This window comes from Hyaena hyaena, unplaced genomic scaffold, assembly GCF_003009895.1.
Source record: "Hyaena hyaena isolate Hyena2069 unplaced genomic scaffold, ASM300989v1 scaffold_63, whole genome shotgun sequence".
Lineage (NCBI taxonomy): Eukaryota > Metazoa > Chordata > Mammalia > Carnivora > Hyaenidae > Hyaena > Hyaena hyaena.
Genome location: NW_024080695.1, coordinates 3,612,498 through 3,630,793, shown reverse-complemented (window position 1 = coordinate 3,630,793; position 18,296 = coordinate 3,612,498). Strand labels below are relative to the sequence as shown.

At 60.4% G+C, this 18,296-nt stretch overlaps 1 protein-coding gene across 1 annotated transcript in view; it reads right to left on the bottom strand.

Moving 5' to 3' along the window:
• Nucleotides 1–18,296, bottom strand: part of PPP2R2C (protein phosphatase 2 regulatory subunit Bgamma) — a 130,593-nt gene that overhangs the window by 8,799 nt on the left and 103,498 nt on the right. Inside the window, exons 7-8 of the mRNA XM_039232158.1 lie at nucleotides 7,112–7,281; nucleotides 2,113–2,204 (exon numbers count right to left, since the gene is read on the bottom strand). Of these exons, the coding sequence (XP_039088089.1) occupies nucleotides 2,113–2,204; nucleotides 7,112–7,281 (262 nt within the window). The remainder of the gene's footprint in view (nucleotides 1–2,112; nucleotides 2,205–7,111; nucleotides 7,282–18,296) is intronic.

The following is an 18,296-nucleotide window of genomic DNA, read 5'->3' as shown; positions in this document are numbered from 1 at the left end:
GAGCTCCTGGGAGACAGGGATTCTCCTCCACAAGCCACAACAGGCTCTGAGGAGTGCTCAGGATGAAGGGGAAGGAGGGGGCACACTCCGGTGCCTTCCAGAGTGTCAACAGCCCCTGACAAGACCCCCCCCCCCGAGGTACGGAGTGGGCTTAGCCACAGTCACAACCCCCAAGGGCACCCCACCCAACAGGGAAGGCAGAGGCAAGGAGCAAACGTAGTAAGTGCCAAGACACAGAAAAGTCAGGAGGCTCAGGGCCACAGTGGAGAGGGCCCTGAGGGCTTCCTGGAGGAGATGGCCTTGAGTTGAGTCAGTAATTTGAGGGGAGAGCAGGAGTGAGCTAGGTGCAGTGCGGCCAGATTCCAGTGCGGGAGCAGAGTGGTTGTGGAGGGGGAAACAACACGGGGAGGTACAGGACCGTGGGGGTTGGGGGTTGCTGGCCTGTAAAGTGCACGGCAGGAAGTGGCTCATAAGAGGCAGGACAGCTGAGCTCCAACCAGGACTTGCTTGGTGGCTCCGGCCCTGGGAACCAGATGTCGCCTGTTCGTGAGTGCCTCCTGGTGGTAACGTGGAGGAAGGGCGTGCATCGGTCAGCCAGCAGAGACTGCCCCCAACACACACACGCACGCACATGCACACGCACACGCGCACACACACACACACACTAGTGCTGGAATCCCCTGTGGCCACAATAAGTCCTTCTCCTGAGACTCTCACAGCCCAAGACCCACTGCCAGTGCTCACTGGGGAACCCCCAATGTGTCCAGGTCTGCAGCTGAGGGTTATCCGAGAGGCCCTGTCCTCCCTGGGGGTGTCGGGTCGGCCTGGGTGTGGGCACCTGGAGGGAGTGCCATGCCAGCCTGGTCTCAAGCCAGCGGCTCCGCCCCGGCTTTCTCACTGTTATGCAACTGAGCCCTGTGACCGCCAAGCTGCTCCCTGATGGAGAGCACCGCCGGGGGTGGGGGCCCAGGGTGTCAGCAGCAGCTCCAGGGGGTCCCCACCCTGGACCCGGCAGCTCAGCCCACAGGGGCCGGCCGACGTGCAGGCGGCTCCCTCCTGGCCCTGTCCCGTGGTTTCTGGACCCCACCACCCCCGTCCTATGGTCCCAGCGTGCCTGTCACATCACAGAAGCTCTTACCATGACCTAGCGGCAGCACTGGGCACCCCCAGAACAAGGGGAGACACACGGGATGGATGGGGTCCACGTGGTGGATGCACGCCCCCGGATGACACTTGAACCGTCGGCTGCTGGCCAGCACACCACCCCTCCCCCACCACGCTGGACCGCACACCGCTCCTCCTCCCGCCACGCTGGACTGCACACCACCCCTCCCCCCACTGCGCTGGACCGCACACCACCCCTCCCCCCCACGCTGGACCGCACACCATCCCTCCCCCACCACGCTGGACCGCACACCATCCCTCCCCCCGCCAGGCTGGACCGCACACCGCCCCTCCCCGCCAGGCTGGACCGCACACCACCCCTCCCCCCCACGCTGGACCGCACACCACCCCTCCCCCACCACGCTGGACTGCAGGACAGGAAGGGGACACGGAGCCTGCTCCAACTGTGAAAACGTGATGGGCTGTATCCTGCATTTTCTTGTCACCTGGGTCCCCGTGCTGGCCCTTCCCGTCCACACCGGCCCTGGGCTGAGGCAGCAATGGGATAACAGGAGCTCACATAGGGCCATCTCCCGGGTGGGGGGGCTGTGAGATGTGGCCGGGCCTGGGGGACCCTGCCAGCCCAGAGTGCGGGGCTGTGGTGTGCCGGCCGCCCTGGGGTGGGGGCGAGGTAGGGGAGCCGCGGGGGGGGGCAGGTGCAGCCATGACAGAAGCAGGGAGAGGGCAAGGACCAGCGGCGAAGCTCCCCCCAGGGAGCACCCCCCCACACAACCTGGGGGAGTGGCCGTGTGGCTAGGGGCCCAGCGCTGACTGTTCCCACTCGGGATGGCGGGGAGGGGGAGGGGGAGCGGCTCCAAGTGCAGGGCAGGTGTAGTCACAGATGCGGCTGTCATTTCCTGCCCTGGCCGGTGAGGCCCCTTCCCACATCAAGTTCCCCAGGGCGCCAGCCCAGCAGCGAGCGGGCCGCTGTCCCAGGCTGGGGGTTACCTGTCGCTCCCGTTCCAGGCACATTCAAACTTGTCGAAAATGCAGTCGTTCTCGTACAGGGAACAGAGCTTGCTCCGCAGATAGTCGTGAACCTGGTCAGAGAAGGGGCCCGGGTGAGTCAGTCCTGGTCTCCACTGCGAGAAGGTCCCTGAGCAGCGAGGGGCTGGGCCTCTGGGGTCCCTGCTCACCAAGAAGCACCCGCAGCCCAACACGGCCGACCCCAGAAGTGTGGCCAGAGGGGGCAGTCACACAGTGAGTGACAAAGGGAACAATACCATAGGGGCCAAATCTTGGCTTCACCCCCCCCACCCCCTGCTGTGTGATCCCAGACAAGTGACTTCACCTCTCTGAGCCTTGGTTCTTCCTCCTTGAACTGATAAGAATACATACTTCATGGGCTTTTGTGGGATCAACTAGGTGACTGTCTGGTGCAGGGCCATGGCCCTGGAGAGTAACAGTCACCATGAGCACGAATCATGGAAGAAAGGGGGAAGGGGAGCTCACACAGGCCTCTCCGACGCGATCTCGGTGGGCGTCCCTTGTCCTGTTTTACGGATGAGGCACTGATGCTCAGAGAGGGTAAGTAACTGGCCCAGAGTCACACAGCTTGTAAGTGGAAGACCAGGACGCTCTTCCAGAGTTACGTGACACCACAGGACGGACGGTGATGCCCCCGTGGCCTGGGCCCATCTGACAGTGGCCTCTATGCCCAGAGGGCTTCGTGGGGGCCGCTCTCTGCCAGGCATGTGGCCCCACCCTCTGCGTGGGGGAGGGGAGGTACACGGGTAACCAGAGCCTGAACTCCTGGCTCTGCCCCTTCCGGTTTCCCAGCCGGGAAGGGGGTCGGGAGGCCCCTCCAAGCAGACAAACAAAGGGCAAAGCACCGATGGGTATTTGGGACCCTGGTTAACTCGGGAGGCACAGACCTGCTGGGCAGTGACACAGGCCACAAGCCAAGGGTCAAGTGTAGGGAGAGGAGGGAAGGGAGGAAAGGGGAGATGTTTATCCTTTCCTGTCTGGGAACCTCATATTCATGTATAAAAAGATGGGCGCCCCCCACCCCCACCCCGCCTGGCAGCCTTCAGGGTCCGCGGGCTGAGGGTCTCATCCCCCCCTGGCTCTTCCCTCGGAGGGTCCAGTGCATCGGAGGGTCCTGCCCCGACCTTCTGTGTTGGCGTGCACCCCCTCCCCCCTGAAGGCTCACCCCGGTCTTACATGGTGACTTCCTCCGGTCTCAGCTGAGATGCCCCTCCCCGGAGCGGGCTCCCCCCTGCCTGCGCGCCTGTGTGATTCCCTCTACGCCCTGACGACGCGCGGCCCTTCCTCCCCAGCAGGACCCGTCTCCCCTGAGCCACGCAGCGGACCATCCAGCGGCCACCCAGGTGGGCGACAGGCCCCTCGAGGCTGCGCACTGTGAGCCCCGTGGCCCCCCGTCCTTCCTGGCGCCGCAGCCGCAAACAGCATCCCTCTGCACACCTCCCGTCGCTCGCGCCCCTGCAGCCAGTCCGGAATCCAAAGCGGTCTGGAGCCCACCTGCTTCTCACCACGCCCCGCGCTGCCTCCTGCCCTGAACACCATCTCCCAGCTCACTGCAAATGCCTCCAGGCTGCTCCCCCCGATCCTGTGCCCCCAGACCCAGAGTGTCTCCACGGACAACCAGAGGGAGCCCCGAGAAACCAAGCTGGATCATGCCCAATACCTTCCGGGGCTCACACGCCCCCTAGACTGTGCCCCCAATCACCTCTCTGACCCCAGACTCTTCTCCCCCCCCCTCACTCCACCCCCACTGACTCTCCAGCATTCCCTGACCATGATAACCATGTGCCTGCCTCAGGGCCTTTGCACCTTCCCCCCAGACGACTGATGCCCTCGCTTCCATCAGACGCCGGCACCCCTCCTCTCTCTGCCTCGGCCCCTGGGTTATTTGTCCCACTTCTTGCAGCCTGTGATTATTTCATTTGTGCGCTTCCTTGGTCTCTGGGCATCTTTCCTGTTGGCTCCGTTTCGTTCCTCACAGTCTCCCAGCGAGGCGCGGCGCGTCCGGTAGGTCACGGGAACTTGATGCGCTTCTTGGAATGGGCCAGTGGGGTTAGAGACTTGGCTCAGGGCCCTCCGGGTGCCCCAAGGCTCCAGGTCTGGGGGGGGGAGGGCGGTGGGAAGAGGCGGGGTCTGCATCCCCAGCCAGGGGCCAGAGGGAGGAGGGTGAGCCTCGCAGTGGGCCGGGGAGGAGGCTGAGCGGCACAGGAGGGAGGGCTGTGCTGTGAGGGCCAAGGGAGGGGCTGGGGGAGGGGGCACAGGTCCTGCGCGTCCCCAAGACCTGGAGGGAGGGAAGCCTAACCGGGCTCACGGACACCCGGACACCCGGACACGCCCCAAGCCTGGGATGGAGGCCGAGGAGAGCGCGTCGGGTGGGGAACAGCGCCCCCTGCCTGCGAGCCCGCGCGCAGAGGCTGGAGGAGCGAGGCCTAGGGCACATTACAGCCCCAGGGTCACAGTCCCGGCTGGGGCCCCGCAGAGAGAACCCCTGAGGGCGTGTGAGCCCCCCCCCCAGTGACAGGTCAAAGGCAGCCCCGGAGGAGCCTGGGACGCAGGCTGATCAACACACGCGAGAGGCACCAGGGGCGGCGAGGAGAGCGGGGGGCGAGGGGAGAGGCGCGGGAGGGCGCGGCCGTGGCGTTCAGACAGCCCTGGGCCCCAGCCACACCTCACCCAGGGTCCCCGAGTTCCCGTCGCGCGGGCCCCTGCAGGGCCAGGCTGCGGCTGCCACTTCCCTCTGCGGCCCAGGGGCCAGCCGGGCACAGAGCAGCTGCCAAATACGCGTAACAGATGCGTGGGGATACGTGGTGCCCGTCCTCACCGCCGGCCACGGACCGACTCCCAGGGGCTCGTGGGCAGCCCCTCCGGCTCTCCCTGTGCGGTCAGAGCAGCCTCACTGATACACCCGTCCAAACGCACGCACGCACGCACGCACGCTCGCCCTCTCCTCCAAAGTGAGCGCCTGCTGCCCTCTGGCGGCAGAGCCAGGAAGCGCAGGGGCTCCGGAGACCGCCGGGAGCAGCAATCCCACCAGATGGGCCATTTAACTGCATTTTCTCCAAATAAAACGGGAAAGAGAGAACACCGGCCCCATTCCCCAGGGCAGCTGGGCGGCTTCAGAGGACAGCTCAAGGCAGCGCGTGCTCACTCAACACCCATCCCCGCCCCACCCTCCCTTACCTTTCTTAAACGCAGAGGCTGTAAAACTACTCATTTCCCAGCCTGGCCACAGACCCGCTGTAGCCAGAGACTTGTAAGAAGTCATCTGGAGAACATTCTGGGAAAGATTTTGCGGTGCCAATAAAACCTCCAACAGACCCAACTGGCACAGCCTTTCACATTCCCTCCTAGTTCCTTCCTGGAATGTAGGCATGGTTCCCGGAGGAGTGGCAGCCATTTCGCCACCAGGAGGTGTCACACTGGAAGGCAGGAAACTGACATGGGAATGATAGCAGACTAGGTCACAGGAGGAGCTGTTGGGAGACCAAGGAGGTCCTGGGGCCACTCGCTGTTCCTGGATGCCCCCTTCCGGACTTCTTGTGAATTCAGGGAGCAGAGCCCCTGTGTGTTGGGCACTGGGGATCAGCACCAAAACCCCACTGAGCATAGTTCTAGGGCATCACAGCCAAAACTGTTAGTTACCGTGCTGGTTTTTGGTAACTATATTATCTTAGAAGCAACAGGCCAGCGGGCCAGAGGCCGGGCACTGGGCTGGAGGTGGGTCATCCCCTCATTTTACTGGGTCCCCACACGCTTGGAGGATCTCTGGAGGCCGTGGACCCTTGCCCTGCAAAATGTCCATATTAAACACCGCACTAAGTGTTGGAGTCCGTGGGCCTTGGGTGACAAGGGTGTGGAAGGCGGAGGGGCCCCGGGGAGCTGCGACAGTCACTTCCTCCCGGGCGGGCAGGGGAGGGGGGCTGTGTCATGCCCGCCCCCGTCTCTGCCATTTCCCGAGGGGCAGAGGATGGGCTGACGCCTCCTGGAGTGGGCAGCGTGAAGGGGGACCTAGGGGACACCCAGGGGGCTGGGCAGGCCCTCCGGTAACACACGGCCAGCAAAGGGGCGTCACCAGCAGCCGTGATGGCTCTTTCAGGAGCCTTTCCCGAGGAGAAGGGTCACAACGGACCAGAGCCACGGCAGACGTCCCTGTGGGCCCGTCCCCTCAGCCCTGCACCCTTCCCACTGAGGCTGCTTCTGTCTCCCGGGACGCCCCTTACCCCAGGCGGGAGGGGGAAGGGGGACCGGGACGGAGGGCCCCCGTGGTCTCTGACCTGTCACTGCCCGGCTGTGAGGCGGCTCGCACATGCCCCGTCCTGTTAGCACCCAGGTTCCCTTCCTGCCACCCCTTCGCCCCACCCCTGCCTGCAGGCACCCCCTTCACAGGGGCAGTAAAGAAATACAGGTGAAAATCCTAAGCACAGGACACCCCTGGACACCTAATATTTGGTGGCACTGTCACGGTTTAGCTGTGGCTTCTGATGGGGTCTAACTGAACAGCATGTGAGTTTTGTTTTCTACCCTCCGACTCTGTCCGGATGGATCATAACAGAAAAGTAAAACGTGGTGCTCCGTCACCATTGCACACGCTAAGGACGGGGCTTTTCCCGCCTGAACTGCAGACACGGGGTGGGGGGGGGCAGGGGAGGGGACGGCGACTGCAGCCTTCACCATCTGCACCTGCGAACCGGGCCTTGCCTGATGCTTACCCTTGTTCCCCAGGGCCCCCAAGGGCAGGAGCCAGCAAGCGGACGGCACTCCCCGCCCCCTGCGAGGCAGTCCTGAGCCCCGGGGTGTGGCTGGGGACCGGCTGCCCAGTTTCCTGAGCCTTCACATGGGGCGTACGGAAGCCACCTCTGCGGCCGGGGCTGCCCCCTCCTGGGAGTTCTGGGCACAGGGGACGGAGGCCGGGGGTCTCCCTCTGCTCCGAGGGGCTCCATTTCTTCTAGGCTGCAGCACCCACCTGGTAGGTCTCGATGGGCCTCGCCTCCATGTTCAGGTCCCAGACCTTGACCGTGAGGTAATCCCGGGTAAGCATGTACCGGCCGCTGTGGCTGAACTTCACGTCCGACACGGAGGAGATGATTTCGGAGAAGAAGGAGCGGTTGCTGGGGTCCTCGGGTTCTTCAAACACTGTGGAGACAGAGAATCGATGGCCGTCACCGGGCTGCTCACCCTGCGGGTCAGAAGAGCAGACGACTCTGTTTCCGTCCTGGGCTCTCGCCGTACCGTCATTCTCATCAAACCTGAAGCAGCATCTTGGAACAATGTTTATTGAGCATTTACACCCTGAGCCAGATTCTGTGCAGAGCCCTTCCCGTGCATTAGCTCATCCAGTCCCCTGATAAAACACCTGGTCAGGACCACTATCATTCCCATTTCATAGCCCGGACGACCGAGGCACAGATGGCTAAAATCCATGCCCCAGGCACTGAGCTAGAGGAACCCAGAGGGGCATGGGCTGTGCTGCACTCTGCCGCCACCTACTGGTGTCTCGATGTTCTCGCACGTGCTGGCAGCGTCTGGGACGAGGCCCCGGGGCTCACGGTGCACTGGGCACTCACAGCTGAGCCCCACCGGCAGGCACGTTTGTCTGGCTGCTACGGGGACCATGGCTAAATCAAATCTCGCTGCCACCGATGGCGCTTGAGTCCCGTCAGCCGCCCGCTGCCCACCTCCTAGTATCTCAGACAAGGGGCTCCACACAGGAAATTGCTTACCTGCCTCCCAAAGGCGACAGCTTGCTGTCCCTACGGGATGCTCCCACTCTGGGACAGAGTGTGCGGCGAGCGGCCCCCCGGCAGCATCCCCTCCCTGGAGGATCCCCCGTGGAGGTTCCCACCGGGCGGGCCAGGCGCGTCGAGGCCCAGTCTATTGCTGGCTGCCCCGCCAGTCTGCCCAGCAACACCCTCGCTGGCCAATCAGATCCTACAGTGGCCCCGCTGCCGGGGCAGGGTGGGGACCAGGCACTCCCCACGCGGTACGTCAGCTAACCAGGCCAAACCAGCAGTAGCTCCTCGGGAGGGGGCCACGGGGATCACAGGGATCAGGGACGGAGTGGAAGGCCGGCAGCTATTTCTCAGCCCGTCTGGAAGGATTGAGACATTTGACGGCCTTTCTAGCCGTCCCCATGGAAACCAGCTGAGTGGCCACTCTGTCTGCTGGCCCCTGAGCCCGCACACCTGAATCAGGGAAGCTGGGAGCTGATCACACGTGGCTGGGGGCTCCCAAGAGTGCCCTCCCTGGCTGCCCCCCCCCAGTCCCCAAATCCCACTTCCCCCTTATGCTCCCCCCGCCCCCCGGACTCCCCATCTCACTCCTGTTCCCGCCTTTCCCAGAAATACTGCCCTTGCCAGGCTCCCCTCCGCACAGTGGCTGGAAACATTTCATGCCAATCAGATGCTCTCGTCCGATGCATTCATTCATTCTCTCAGACCTCCAGTCCACACTGAGCGCCCACCGTACGCCAGGCCCTGTGTGAGACCCCGGGATGCTGCAGAGAGCAGCGACTCTCCTGGAACTGACATTTGCACAGAGACAGGCAACGAAACTCGGACATGCTACACCATCAGGGCATGATGAGGGCGGGAAGAAAACTACAGCAAGGAGACAGAGAGGGCTCGGGGCTGGGGATCTGGGTGGACAGTGCCCGGTGGGAGAGAGCATCTGAGCAGAGATCTGAGTGAAGTGAGGCAGAGAACAGAGTAGGTACTGAGAGAGGAGGACTCCAGGCAGAAGAAACAGCATGTGCAAAGGGCCTGAGGCACGGACAAGCGGAAGGTCACGAGGACGGAGAAAGGAGCAAGCGAGGCGCTGTAAGCCAAGGGAAGGAGTCATCCCATAGGCGAGGTGTGGGTTTTTCCAGGGTTCACCTCCCTGCAGAGTGAAGGAGAACTCATAGCAGGTCACCTTTAGCCCCTAAAGCCTCTGAATTCTTATTTTATTTTATTTGTTTTGTTTTGAGAGAGAGAGAAAGAGAGAGCATAGGAGGGGTGGAGAGAAAGGGAGAGAGAATCCCAAGCAGGCTCTGCACTGTCAATGCAGAGCCTGATGCAGGGCTTGAACTCGCAAACCCTGAGATCAGGACCTGAGTCTGAAATCAAGAGTCAGATGCTTAACCAACTGAGCCGCCCAGGTGCCCGTAAAACCTCTGAATTCTGACTCACGTCTCATGTAATCAGTGTTTTGGGCCACTGACTTCGTTTCCGGCAGTTATAAACATTTGTAAAAATTTCAGTACTTAATTTCCTACTGAAAGTGCGGAGAGTGTGTGTCTTCCTTAAACGAACAGGGGCAGAGACCTGTATCTGATGAGCAGGGCAGAGGATTTCAGAGAAGAGAGCCCCCAAACACTCAGCAGGGACCTGCGCGCCCCCCCCCCCGCCCCTCCCCAGGTAGTGGCAGGAGCCCTCCCTCGACTGAATTAGCATTTGTGCCCCGAGGGGTCAGAACAGAAGGGGATTTCTAAAGACATCAAGTGGGGTTGGTCTCTTGCACCCCAACTTTGAGGGCCTCCCTTGCACCCATGCCTGCCTTGGAGGTTTCCCCGGCCGGCCTCCACCCAGGCCTCCAGGGCGGGCCCACCTCACTTCACCCCCTCGCCTGGCGCAGGCGTCTGGAATGTCCTGTGGGGCAAAATCACGGAGGGGCGTCTGCACAGAGCCATGGGCTGTGTCTCCCGCCAGCTTCAAGGAACAAGACACCGCAAAGGTCAAAGGCGGGGGGCGGGGGGATGGCGATCAAATCAATAGTTGAGAACAGAAGCACCAAACGGCCCCGTGTGACCGCGGTTCTGGCCGTCCCCTGTTCTGGTGGCTTTCTGAGCACACAGGACCGGCGTCGCACGCGATCGAGGGGAAGGGACAGTGACAGCTCGCGATCGAGGGGAAGGGACAGTGACAGCTGTGAAAAAAACCTCACCTGGAAGTTCTTATCATTTTTCAAGCCCTGCTGATAACCACTATTCTTGCCAAAAGGTTGCAGAGTGTCACTTCTGTGTCGATCCCCGCCCACCCCTCCCCCCCCACCACAGGGAAGCCGCACGCTGCCTGGGCATCAACAGGGGCATCAATAACGGATAAGGGGGGGAGGTTCTCCCTCCTAATTGATGGAGTCACTAAGGACATTTCGCAGTAATTATTGCTGCCATGAGTTTAAAGAAACGCATCCCAGAGCCCCTGTCACTGAGACGGGCTGATCCCACCTCTCACACACACACCCCGAATCACGTTCAAGTTGGAGGGCTCTGAAGCCCCAGAAATCTCGTTTCTTTTTAATGATTTGGCATAATTAAGGCAAATTCATCTCGTGGTCCTGGCTGGTTTCTAACAACCACACCCTCCTGTCTGGGTGTCCTATAGCATTGCCACGGTCACACGGTGGGGGGTGGGTGAGAAGCCCCCACGTCCCCCCAAGTGAGGTGAAGGAGGCCCTGAGGAGCCCACCTCGGAAGCACCTGTACACCCAAGGAATGGGACAGTGAAACCAGAGGTCGGTGCTGGCCTTCCTCTCCAGCCTCACACCCAGCTGAGGGTGGTCCTCTCTCTTTTTTTTAATGTTTATTTTTTTTTGAGAGAGAGAGAGAGAGCACACGGGTTGGAGAGGCAGAGAGAGAGAGAGGGCGGGAACAGAGGATCTGAAGCTGACCGACAGCAGCGAGCCTGAAGCGGGGCTCGAACTCACAAACCGTGAGATCATACCCTGAGCTGGAGTCAGATGCTCAACCGACTGAGCCCCCCCAGGAGACCCCCGATGGTGTTCCTCGTTTGCCTAAAGCCCTCCATGGCTCCCAGTGCCCATGGGATCAAGATCCAGGCTCCTACAGGTATTGGACAAGCTCCTTCCTAAACCCAGCCTTCACTGACTGCCTGCTCCAGCCACCCTGCAGGGTCCCAGGGCCTCGCAAAGGGTGAGGCAAGCAAGGTTGCTAGGGTAGCACACTAAGCAACTCGCTCTCAGGGTCATCCTAAACGATCTCTTTCAGTGCCCTTCCCTGCCATTCCAGGCAACAGAGCAAAGCTCTGTGTGCCCTTAGGGAAGCCCCTTGACTTCTCTGAGCCCATGTTCCCTCACCTAGAAAACAAGCATGATGTGACCTCCGGAGGTAATATTGGAAGCACCCAGCTCAGTGAGGGACTGAAGTAGCTGCTCAGTAAAACTGGGTGGCTCTTAAACAAACAAACAAAACTGGGTGGCTCTTTCATAGTCTCCACTGTTTTCTCTCCTTGAAACTTCCTTTCCCATTTTTAGTCCTTGTCTTTCCTCCCAACTCCTATACATCTTTCAGAACCCCAAGCCAAATACCCTGTTCTATGCACATCTTGTCCAAATGCTCTCCCAAAAAAACCCGCTCACTCTTGCTGCTGCGCAGCCTGGGCCACCGTCCTGCAAGGCATCAGCAGGGACGTGCGGTCACTTCGTGGGGCTGTGAGCTCTTGGGCCAGGGGTCCTTCTTCCGTCATTGGCCATCTGAGCATCTCTGGCCAGCCTGGAGCCTCGCTGGCAGAGTGCATAGAACCTTCCGTGCGGCCTCTTCTCCGTGCCTTTCCTGATACCCTTCATCCCCAACCTGATGCAGTCCCAATGAAGCTTCCGGGCCCGCAGTGAAGCCGGCATCTGCTAGAAGTGCCCCGGAGTGCCCATGGCGCCTGCTCCGTGTCTCTCCGGGAAGCACCTGCTCCCTCCCGCCCCGTCGGTGTCCTGGGTGGGGCGGGGAGGCAGAGTTGACCAGAGAGGGGCAGGCGGCGCAGGGAAGAAGGGGTCAGAACTAAATGGAAGAACTGTGTGGGCCTGAGCCTCGCCTCCCGGGACAACCGTGCAGGCCACTGAGACCCTGGGGAGAACCAGACAGACCTACGGGGGAGGGGCGCCGCGGGGAACGCGGGAAAGGGGGGCCTGGAGGAGCAGAGGGCGCCCTGACATCGGGTCCCTGCTCAGCTCTGACATCATGCAAGGACACCCACTTGAATGACGAGCACGTGTCCGGGCTCCAGGGGGAGCCCAGGCGCTTGGCTGAGCAGAGCGCGGGTGGAGATGGGAGGAGTCTGTGCGGGAGAGGAGGAGGGTTGTGTCGAGGATCCCAGGGCACACACCCCGTGCCCGCGATGGGGCGCCTCTTCCCAGCCACTGCTGGGGGGGGGCCTCCTGTGTGCCTGCCCCCCCCCCGACCCCCTGCTTCTCTGGCCGTCCCCACCACCGGCTCCAGGAAGGGAGAGCGTGCGCCTAGTGGGAGGAACCGGGAGTGACTACAGGCAGCGGGCACAACGGACGCCCCCTGAGGCGGAGCCGACAGTCTGCTCAGCAGCATCTGATGGACCCCAGTGGACAAGATAAAAGCCAAGCCCCACTGTGGCCCTGGGGGGCCTGCCCCCGCCCCTCCGTCTCTGCCTCTTCTCTCCCCCCGCCGGGGCCCTCAGCCCCCTTCTGCGCCTTCCCTACCCAGGCTCGCCCTCTCCTTCGAGGCGCGGAGAAGCCTCCCCTGACCGCCTTCGTCAAGAAAACGTCTTTCAGAGACTTCCCCAGCTCTGATGCTGCTATCACTCGGCCGGCCGCTTCCCTACACCTCCCCTCACCCCTGCAAGGGCAGGAGCCTGCTCTCGGCCAGAGCCTGCCTTCCGCCTGCTCTCCCAATTCCGCGCGTGCGGAAGCAGGACCTCACCGCCTCCACTCCCCCGCCGCGCCCACCCTGCTCTGAGCGTCAGCGGCCCCCACGTCCAACCTCACCCCGCAGCCAGGCCAGGTCACTCCCTGCTCAAACGCCCCACGGCTGCAGATCCTTCTGCCCCAGATCCATTATCGGGAGTGAGTCTGGCCCCTTTCAATGAATCCAGCTCACCCCCATTTCCCATAAGCGTCCTTACTTCTCAAGCTCTGAACCTGTGTGAAGACTGAGCGAGAAAGAGCACAAGCTCATAAGCATGGGTCTAGCGGAGCCTCTATCCTAGCTCTACCTTGCTGTGTGACCTTGGGAAAACACCTTAACCTCTCTGGGCCACCCATGCGGTAAACAATAATGGCCCCTAAAGATGCATAAGTAACCTCACATGGCAAAAGACTCTACAGATGTGATTAAGTGAAGGATCCTGAGCGACAAGGGCTATCCTAGATTCCCTGGGGGGGGGGGGGCACTGTGACCACAAAGTCCTCGTGAGTGAGAAGCAGGAAGGTCAAGGAGAAGGAGATGAGATGATGGAGCAGAGGGTGGAGGATGCAGTCCGGAGGTGAAGGACGGGACATGAGCCGAGGTGTACGGTGGCTTCTAGAAGCTGGAAAAGTCAAGGAGAGTCTCCCCTGAAGTTTCTGGAAGAAATGCAGTCCCCCCTGAATTCTAGACCTCTGACCTCCAGAGTTGTAAAAATACGTTTGTGCTAAACTTGTGGTGATTTCTTATAGCAGCAGGGGAATGAGCAGATGAGGGCCTCCATCGTAGGGAGGATTTAATGAGACATAAACTTAGAACGGCATCCGGTGTGTAGCAGGCGCTCAACAAACATTAACTGGGCTGTTGCTTCCCCAGCGCGTCGCAGGGGTCCCTCGAGGGGCGGTGACTGACACGACCGCCTATTCTGGGGACTCCCTTGCCCGGGGAACAGCGCAGACCCTGTGCTGTCAAAAGCAGAAGTAACTGTCTATTTTGAGGCTTTGCGGATGCTGTTTCCATGGTTACCCTGTCATAATGACTAATAGACAAAAGACTCGAATTTTCAGTGCTTCGGAGAAAGATGCGAGGCTGTGGGCTGGGCAGCGGAGCGGCCGGAGGGCCCCAGCTCTGCCCCCGACGGAGGGCCTGCGGAAGCCACTGCCCCTCCCTGTGCCTTGGCTTCCTCATCTGCCCAATGGCAGAAATAACCACCCGGGACGCTCTCAGCCAGCGAAGGGAAAATCACTGCGTCACCTGCTGGGAAATGACGCCGTGACCACACACCTCTAGGTACCACTACCAGCCACTCCTGAGTTTTGAGCCGCAACTGGATGAATGGACAGAAGCGAGATCTAAAGGAAGAGGTCTCATCTCTGTGTCACTTTTAAAACAACTGTTTGTGGGGCGCCTGGGGGGCTGTCAGTGGAGCGTCTGATGCTTGGTTTCAGCTCAGGTCACCATCTCAGGGTTCATGAGTTTGAGACCCGTGTCAGGCTCCATGCTGACAGTCGAGCCTCCTTGGGGCTCTCTCTTTCCCTCTCTCATTCTCTCTCTCAAAATAAATAAAAACTTTCTATTCCAATGACAAACCTGTATAAATCCATAATCAAATGTACACATGAGTTTCACGAAGACTTCAAGGCGCAGATATTAAGACTGTTCCAGGCAGAGAGTGGCCCAGCTTGTTTTCCAAGAGCCAAATAATCTTAGTAACACCGAGCAAAGAGACTGTAAGTAAAGGCAATTAAAGACCAATGTCACCTACAAACATTTAGACAAAAAGCATGATTTTTACATTTATGCAGAAGCGGCGCAGCAGGAGGTCACGGTGGTCAGAAGCCACCATGTCCCTCCCTTCACACCTTGGATCTGCAAAAGGCTTCTGGAACCTCAACGTGATCCAGGGAGGGGCAGCCCTAAAGTTACGATGTGCACAGCAGCCCGGAGGGAGGAGGCAAGACACACAAACGGAGAGGAGTCATCGAAAATAAAGTTCTAGCCCCTGCACCCTTGAGTCTGTGGGCTGATTCACATGCAGGGCAGACCCTCCCCTTCCCCCCACCGCTGGCGTCTGACGGTGACAGGCAGGATCTGTGCAAGCCGTACAAGCGATGGCTGCCCAGGGGGGTGGCTGCTCACTCAGGCCCCGGGGCAGGGCGGGGAGCCAGATGACAAAAGCCAAGGGGGGCGGTGCCTTCCACCTTCCGCCCCCCGAGGAGCTTCCTTCAAACAGCGTGGGGTGTGCGAAGCTGTCTGTATACCCCCAGACACCTGCGTGCCTGCGCCCACACGCGCTTCCTGACTCAGGGCTGAAACCCAAGCTAAGACACAGACACGCAGAGAGACGTCAAGAAGAACACGGTATCGCTCTTGCAGAGCCCGCCGCTCGGGCAATTTCTGGGCATACTTCATTCCCTTGTTTTTCTCTTTCTTTTTTTTTTTTTTTTTGGTAAAAGAGTCATTACCCTGCTTTCTTGCCCCCACCAAATAATTTAACATAATAATTTCCTCGCGTCATTACAAAGCTAAGTCAATATTGTCAACGGCTGAACCAGCTCCGGTGTACAGATGGCACTGTCATTCCCTCCTTACCTGCTCGGTTGGAGGTATAGAAAGCTGAATTTGGCCCCTGTAACAAAGGCTGGACCACGAAGCCTCAGCCTCTTCGTTCCCGTGGGGCTCACGTGGGCTCAGGCTGTGCCCGGAGGCGGGTCCCGAACTCTCCTCTCTTCTCCAACCTCGTTCCATACCAGTCGGACCCAGAGCCGCACACGGCCAAGTGTCCAGGGCCTCTGTGGCCTGAGCCACACGCAGTGGGCATAAGGCGGTCGGGGCCATGCCCTCCAGGGCACAGAACAAGAGTAGGGGGCATGTGGGAATCTGTTACGTGGCAAAAGGGAAATCAGGACTGCTGCCCGCTGACCTTCAGGTGGGGAGGGTTCCCGGAATTACCCAGGGGGATCCAAATTGCGAGGGTCCTTCAGTGTGAAAGGGGGGCAGTCATGTGATGCCGCGTGATTAAGCGCCCATAGCTGCTGTCGGCTGTGCCGATGCAGGGGCCATGAGCCAAGCAATGCAGGCACCCCCAGAAGCATGCATCCCCCCCCCCCCAGAGCCTCCAGAAGGGACTGGCCCTGTTGATGCCTTGATTTCTTGTCTGGTAAGACCCATGCCAGACTTTAGGACTGCAGAATGGGAGAACAAATCTGTGTTGTTTTAAGCCACGAAGTGTGGTCATCTGTTTCAGCCCTGGGCTGCTCTGAGGAGCTGGGCACCGTCCACACTCACGCCCTGGGTGTCTTCTGGCCCCTGGGTTTCCCGCCCGTCCACACACTGACGACTCCACACCTTTATCTGCAGCCAAGCCCCGGCCCCTGACTCCGGACATCCCCAGGGCCCAATGCGATCTTACTGTGTCCAAAACTCATCCATTCGTCCCGTCTCTGCTGCTGGCCGCCCTGCCCCCCAGGGTCCCCGCTGTCCGTCCCAGGAAAGGGCCCCACCTTCACCCGCTGCACAAACCAAACCTTGGACGGAGCCGCCGTGGTCCAAGGTGCACTCGGCAAAGCCCGCCAGCCCGGCCTCCCGAGAACGCCCAGGATGGGACCCACCTCCTCACCTTCGTCATCCTGCTGTCTCTTCACAGTGAACCCCAGCGGGGGCTCGTCCCACCGCCTGCTTCCACGTTGACCCCTCTGAAGCTTCCTCTTTTCAAACCCGTGTCTCATGACCTCAGGCCCGGCCCTCCACCCTCTGTGGCTTTCTCTCGACCCTCAGAATCCTTCCCCCGACCGATGGGCGTCCCGAGTCACCTGTCTCGTGTGTCTCTCGGACCTCAGCTCCCAACACCTTTCCCCTTAGTCATGGCACTCCGGCAACACTGCTGCCCCTGCAGGGTCCCCCTTCTAGAATATTCTCCCTCCAGAGACTGCATGGCTCACTCCTCGGCGCCTCGAGGGGTCTGTTCTGTTGTAACTGTTCCCTCCCTGCGCCCTGTCTTCGGCGGCTGTTTATATGTCTCACTATCTCCTGACATCGCACTACCCAGTGCCACATTCTCATCTGTTCACGGGGTCCTGCTACACGGCCACAGCGGACGTGTCCCCAGCTCTGCTCGGAGGCGGAGATGGGCCCTCCCCGCCCTCCGTGCTGGCCGCTCAGCCCTCAGGACGGGGAGGCTCAGCGCGGGGGAGAAGGGTGTTCCTGGGGGCCTGTGCGTGGGGCTCCGGGCTCGCTGGGGAGGGCGGAGCTAGAGGAGCGGGTGCAAACCCAGACCCTGGATGGCCCACCCAGTGGGGGCGCCAGTGAGCAAGCTCCGGAGTGTCTTCGGAGCATGGAAGCGCCCAGGTGCCGAGAGGGGCAGTGTGGAGACCAGGGACCCAACCTGGCCCAGGAGAGGGAAGGCCCTGGCGTTTGCAGGGTGTCTGGAGCCGGAGTCCCCTGCGGGCCAGTGCAGAGCCACCCTCTCGGGCTGCCCCGGGAAACCAGGCGCCCGAGGGGAAGAGGTGACCCAGTCCCTCCCAACAGACCTCTAATGAGACCACCTCCGGGGACCGACTGGTCACCACGCATGCATCCAGTCACTCACCCGGTCACTCATTCACTCATTCATTTATTCACTTGTTCACTCTCTCGTTCATTCATTCACTCATTCACTCACTTGTTCATTCACTCATTCATTTATTCACTCACTTGTTCATTCATTCACTCATTCATTTATTCACTAATTCACTCACTCGTTCATTCATTCACTCATTCATTTATTCACTCATTCACTCACTCGTTCATCTATTCACTCACTCACTCATTCATCCACTCATTCATTCAGGCAACAAGTATTTATTCCCAGACACTGTTGTAGGCACTGAGGTAAATACAGAGAGGAACCAAAGTCCCCACCCTCCTGACAGGGGTCCTGTCTGTCCCTGTCCCCTGCTATGACGCCCAGGGAGGATACCACGGCCTGACCCCCTGATCCTCTGCCTTCAGGGGCCTGTGGGGAACCCAGCACCAAGCAGGCCAGCCTGGGGTGAGAGTGCCAGCCAGGGCATCTCAGACTCCTGGGTTCAGATCCTTCCCTGCCACTTTTCACTTTGGATGACCTTGGGTCCTTCCTTGGAGCCTCAGTTTCCTGCTCTGTTCCGGACTCTGTCAGAGCTCATATGAAGATGAGATACTATGGACAGAGGGCTCTCTGGATGCCTGGCAGAGTATCCAATAAGTGAGCTGCTGTGTGGCACTGCTGGTTGTCACAGCATGTTCCTCAGACCTTGTTCAGCCCAAGACCCTCATGGCAGCCCTCTTGCACCCCCCTAGCTGGCCCCGTGGGGGTTCCAGCATGAGGAAGTGACCGTGTGGAGCACACAGGCCACTGGGGGAGACGGCCCAGCTCACAGAAAGTTCTGCAGACTGTAGATAGTCTGTGAAAGGAAAGCTTTGGGAGCTCTGGGGACACAGGGAAGGGGCCTGAACCAACATGGGGGTCAGGGAAGGCTTCCCGGAGGAGGTG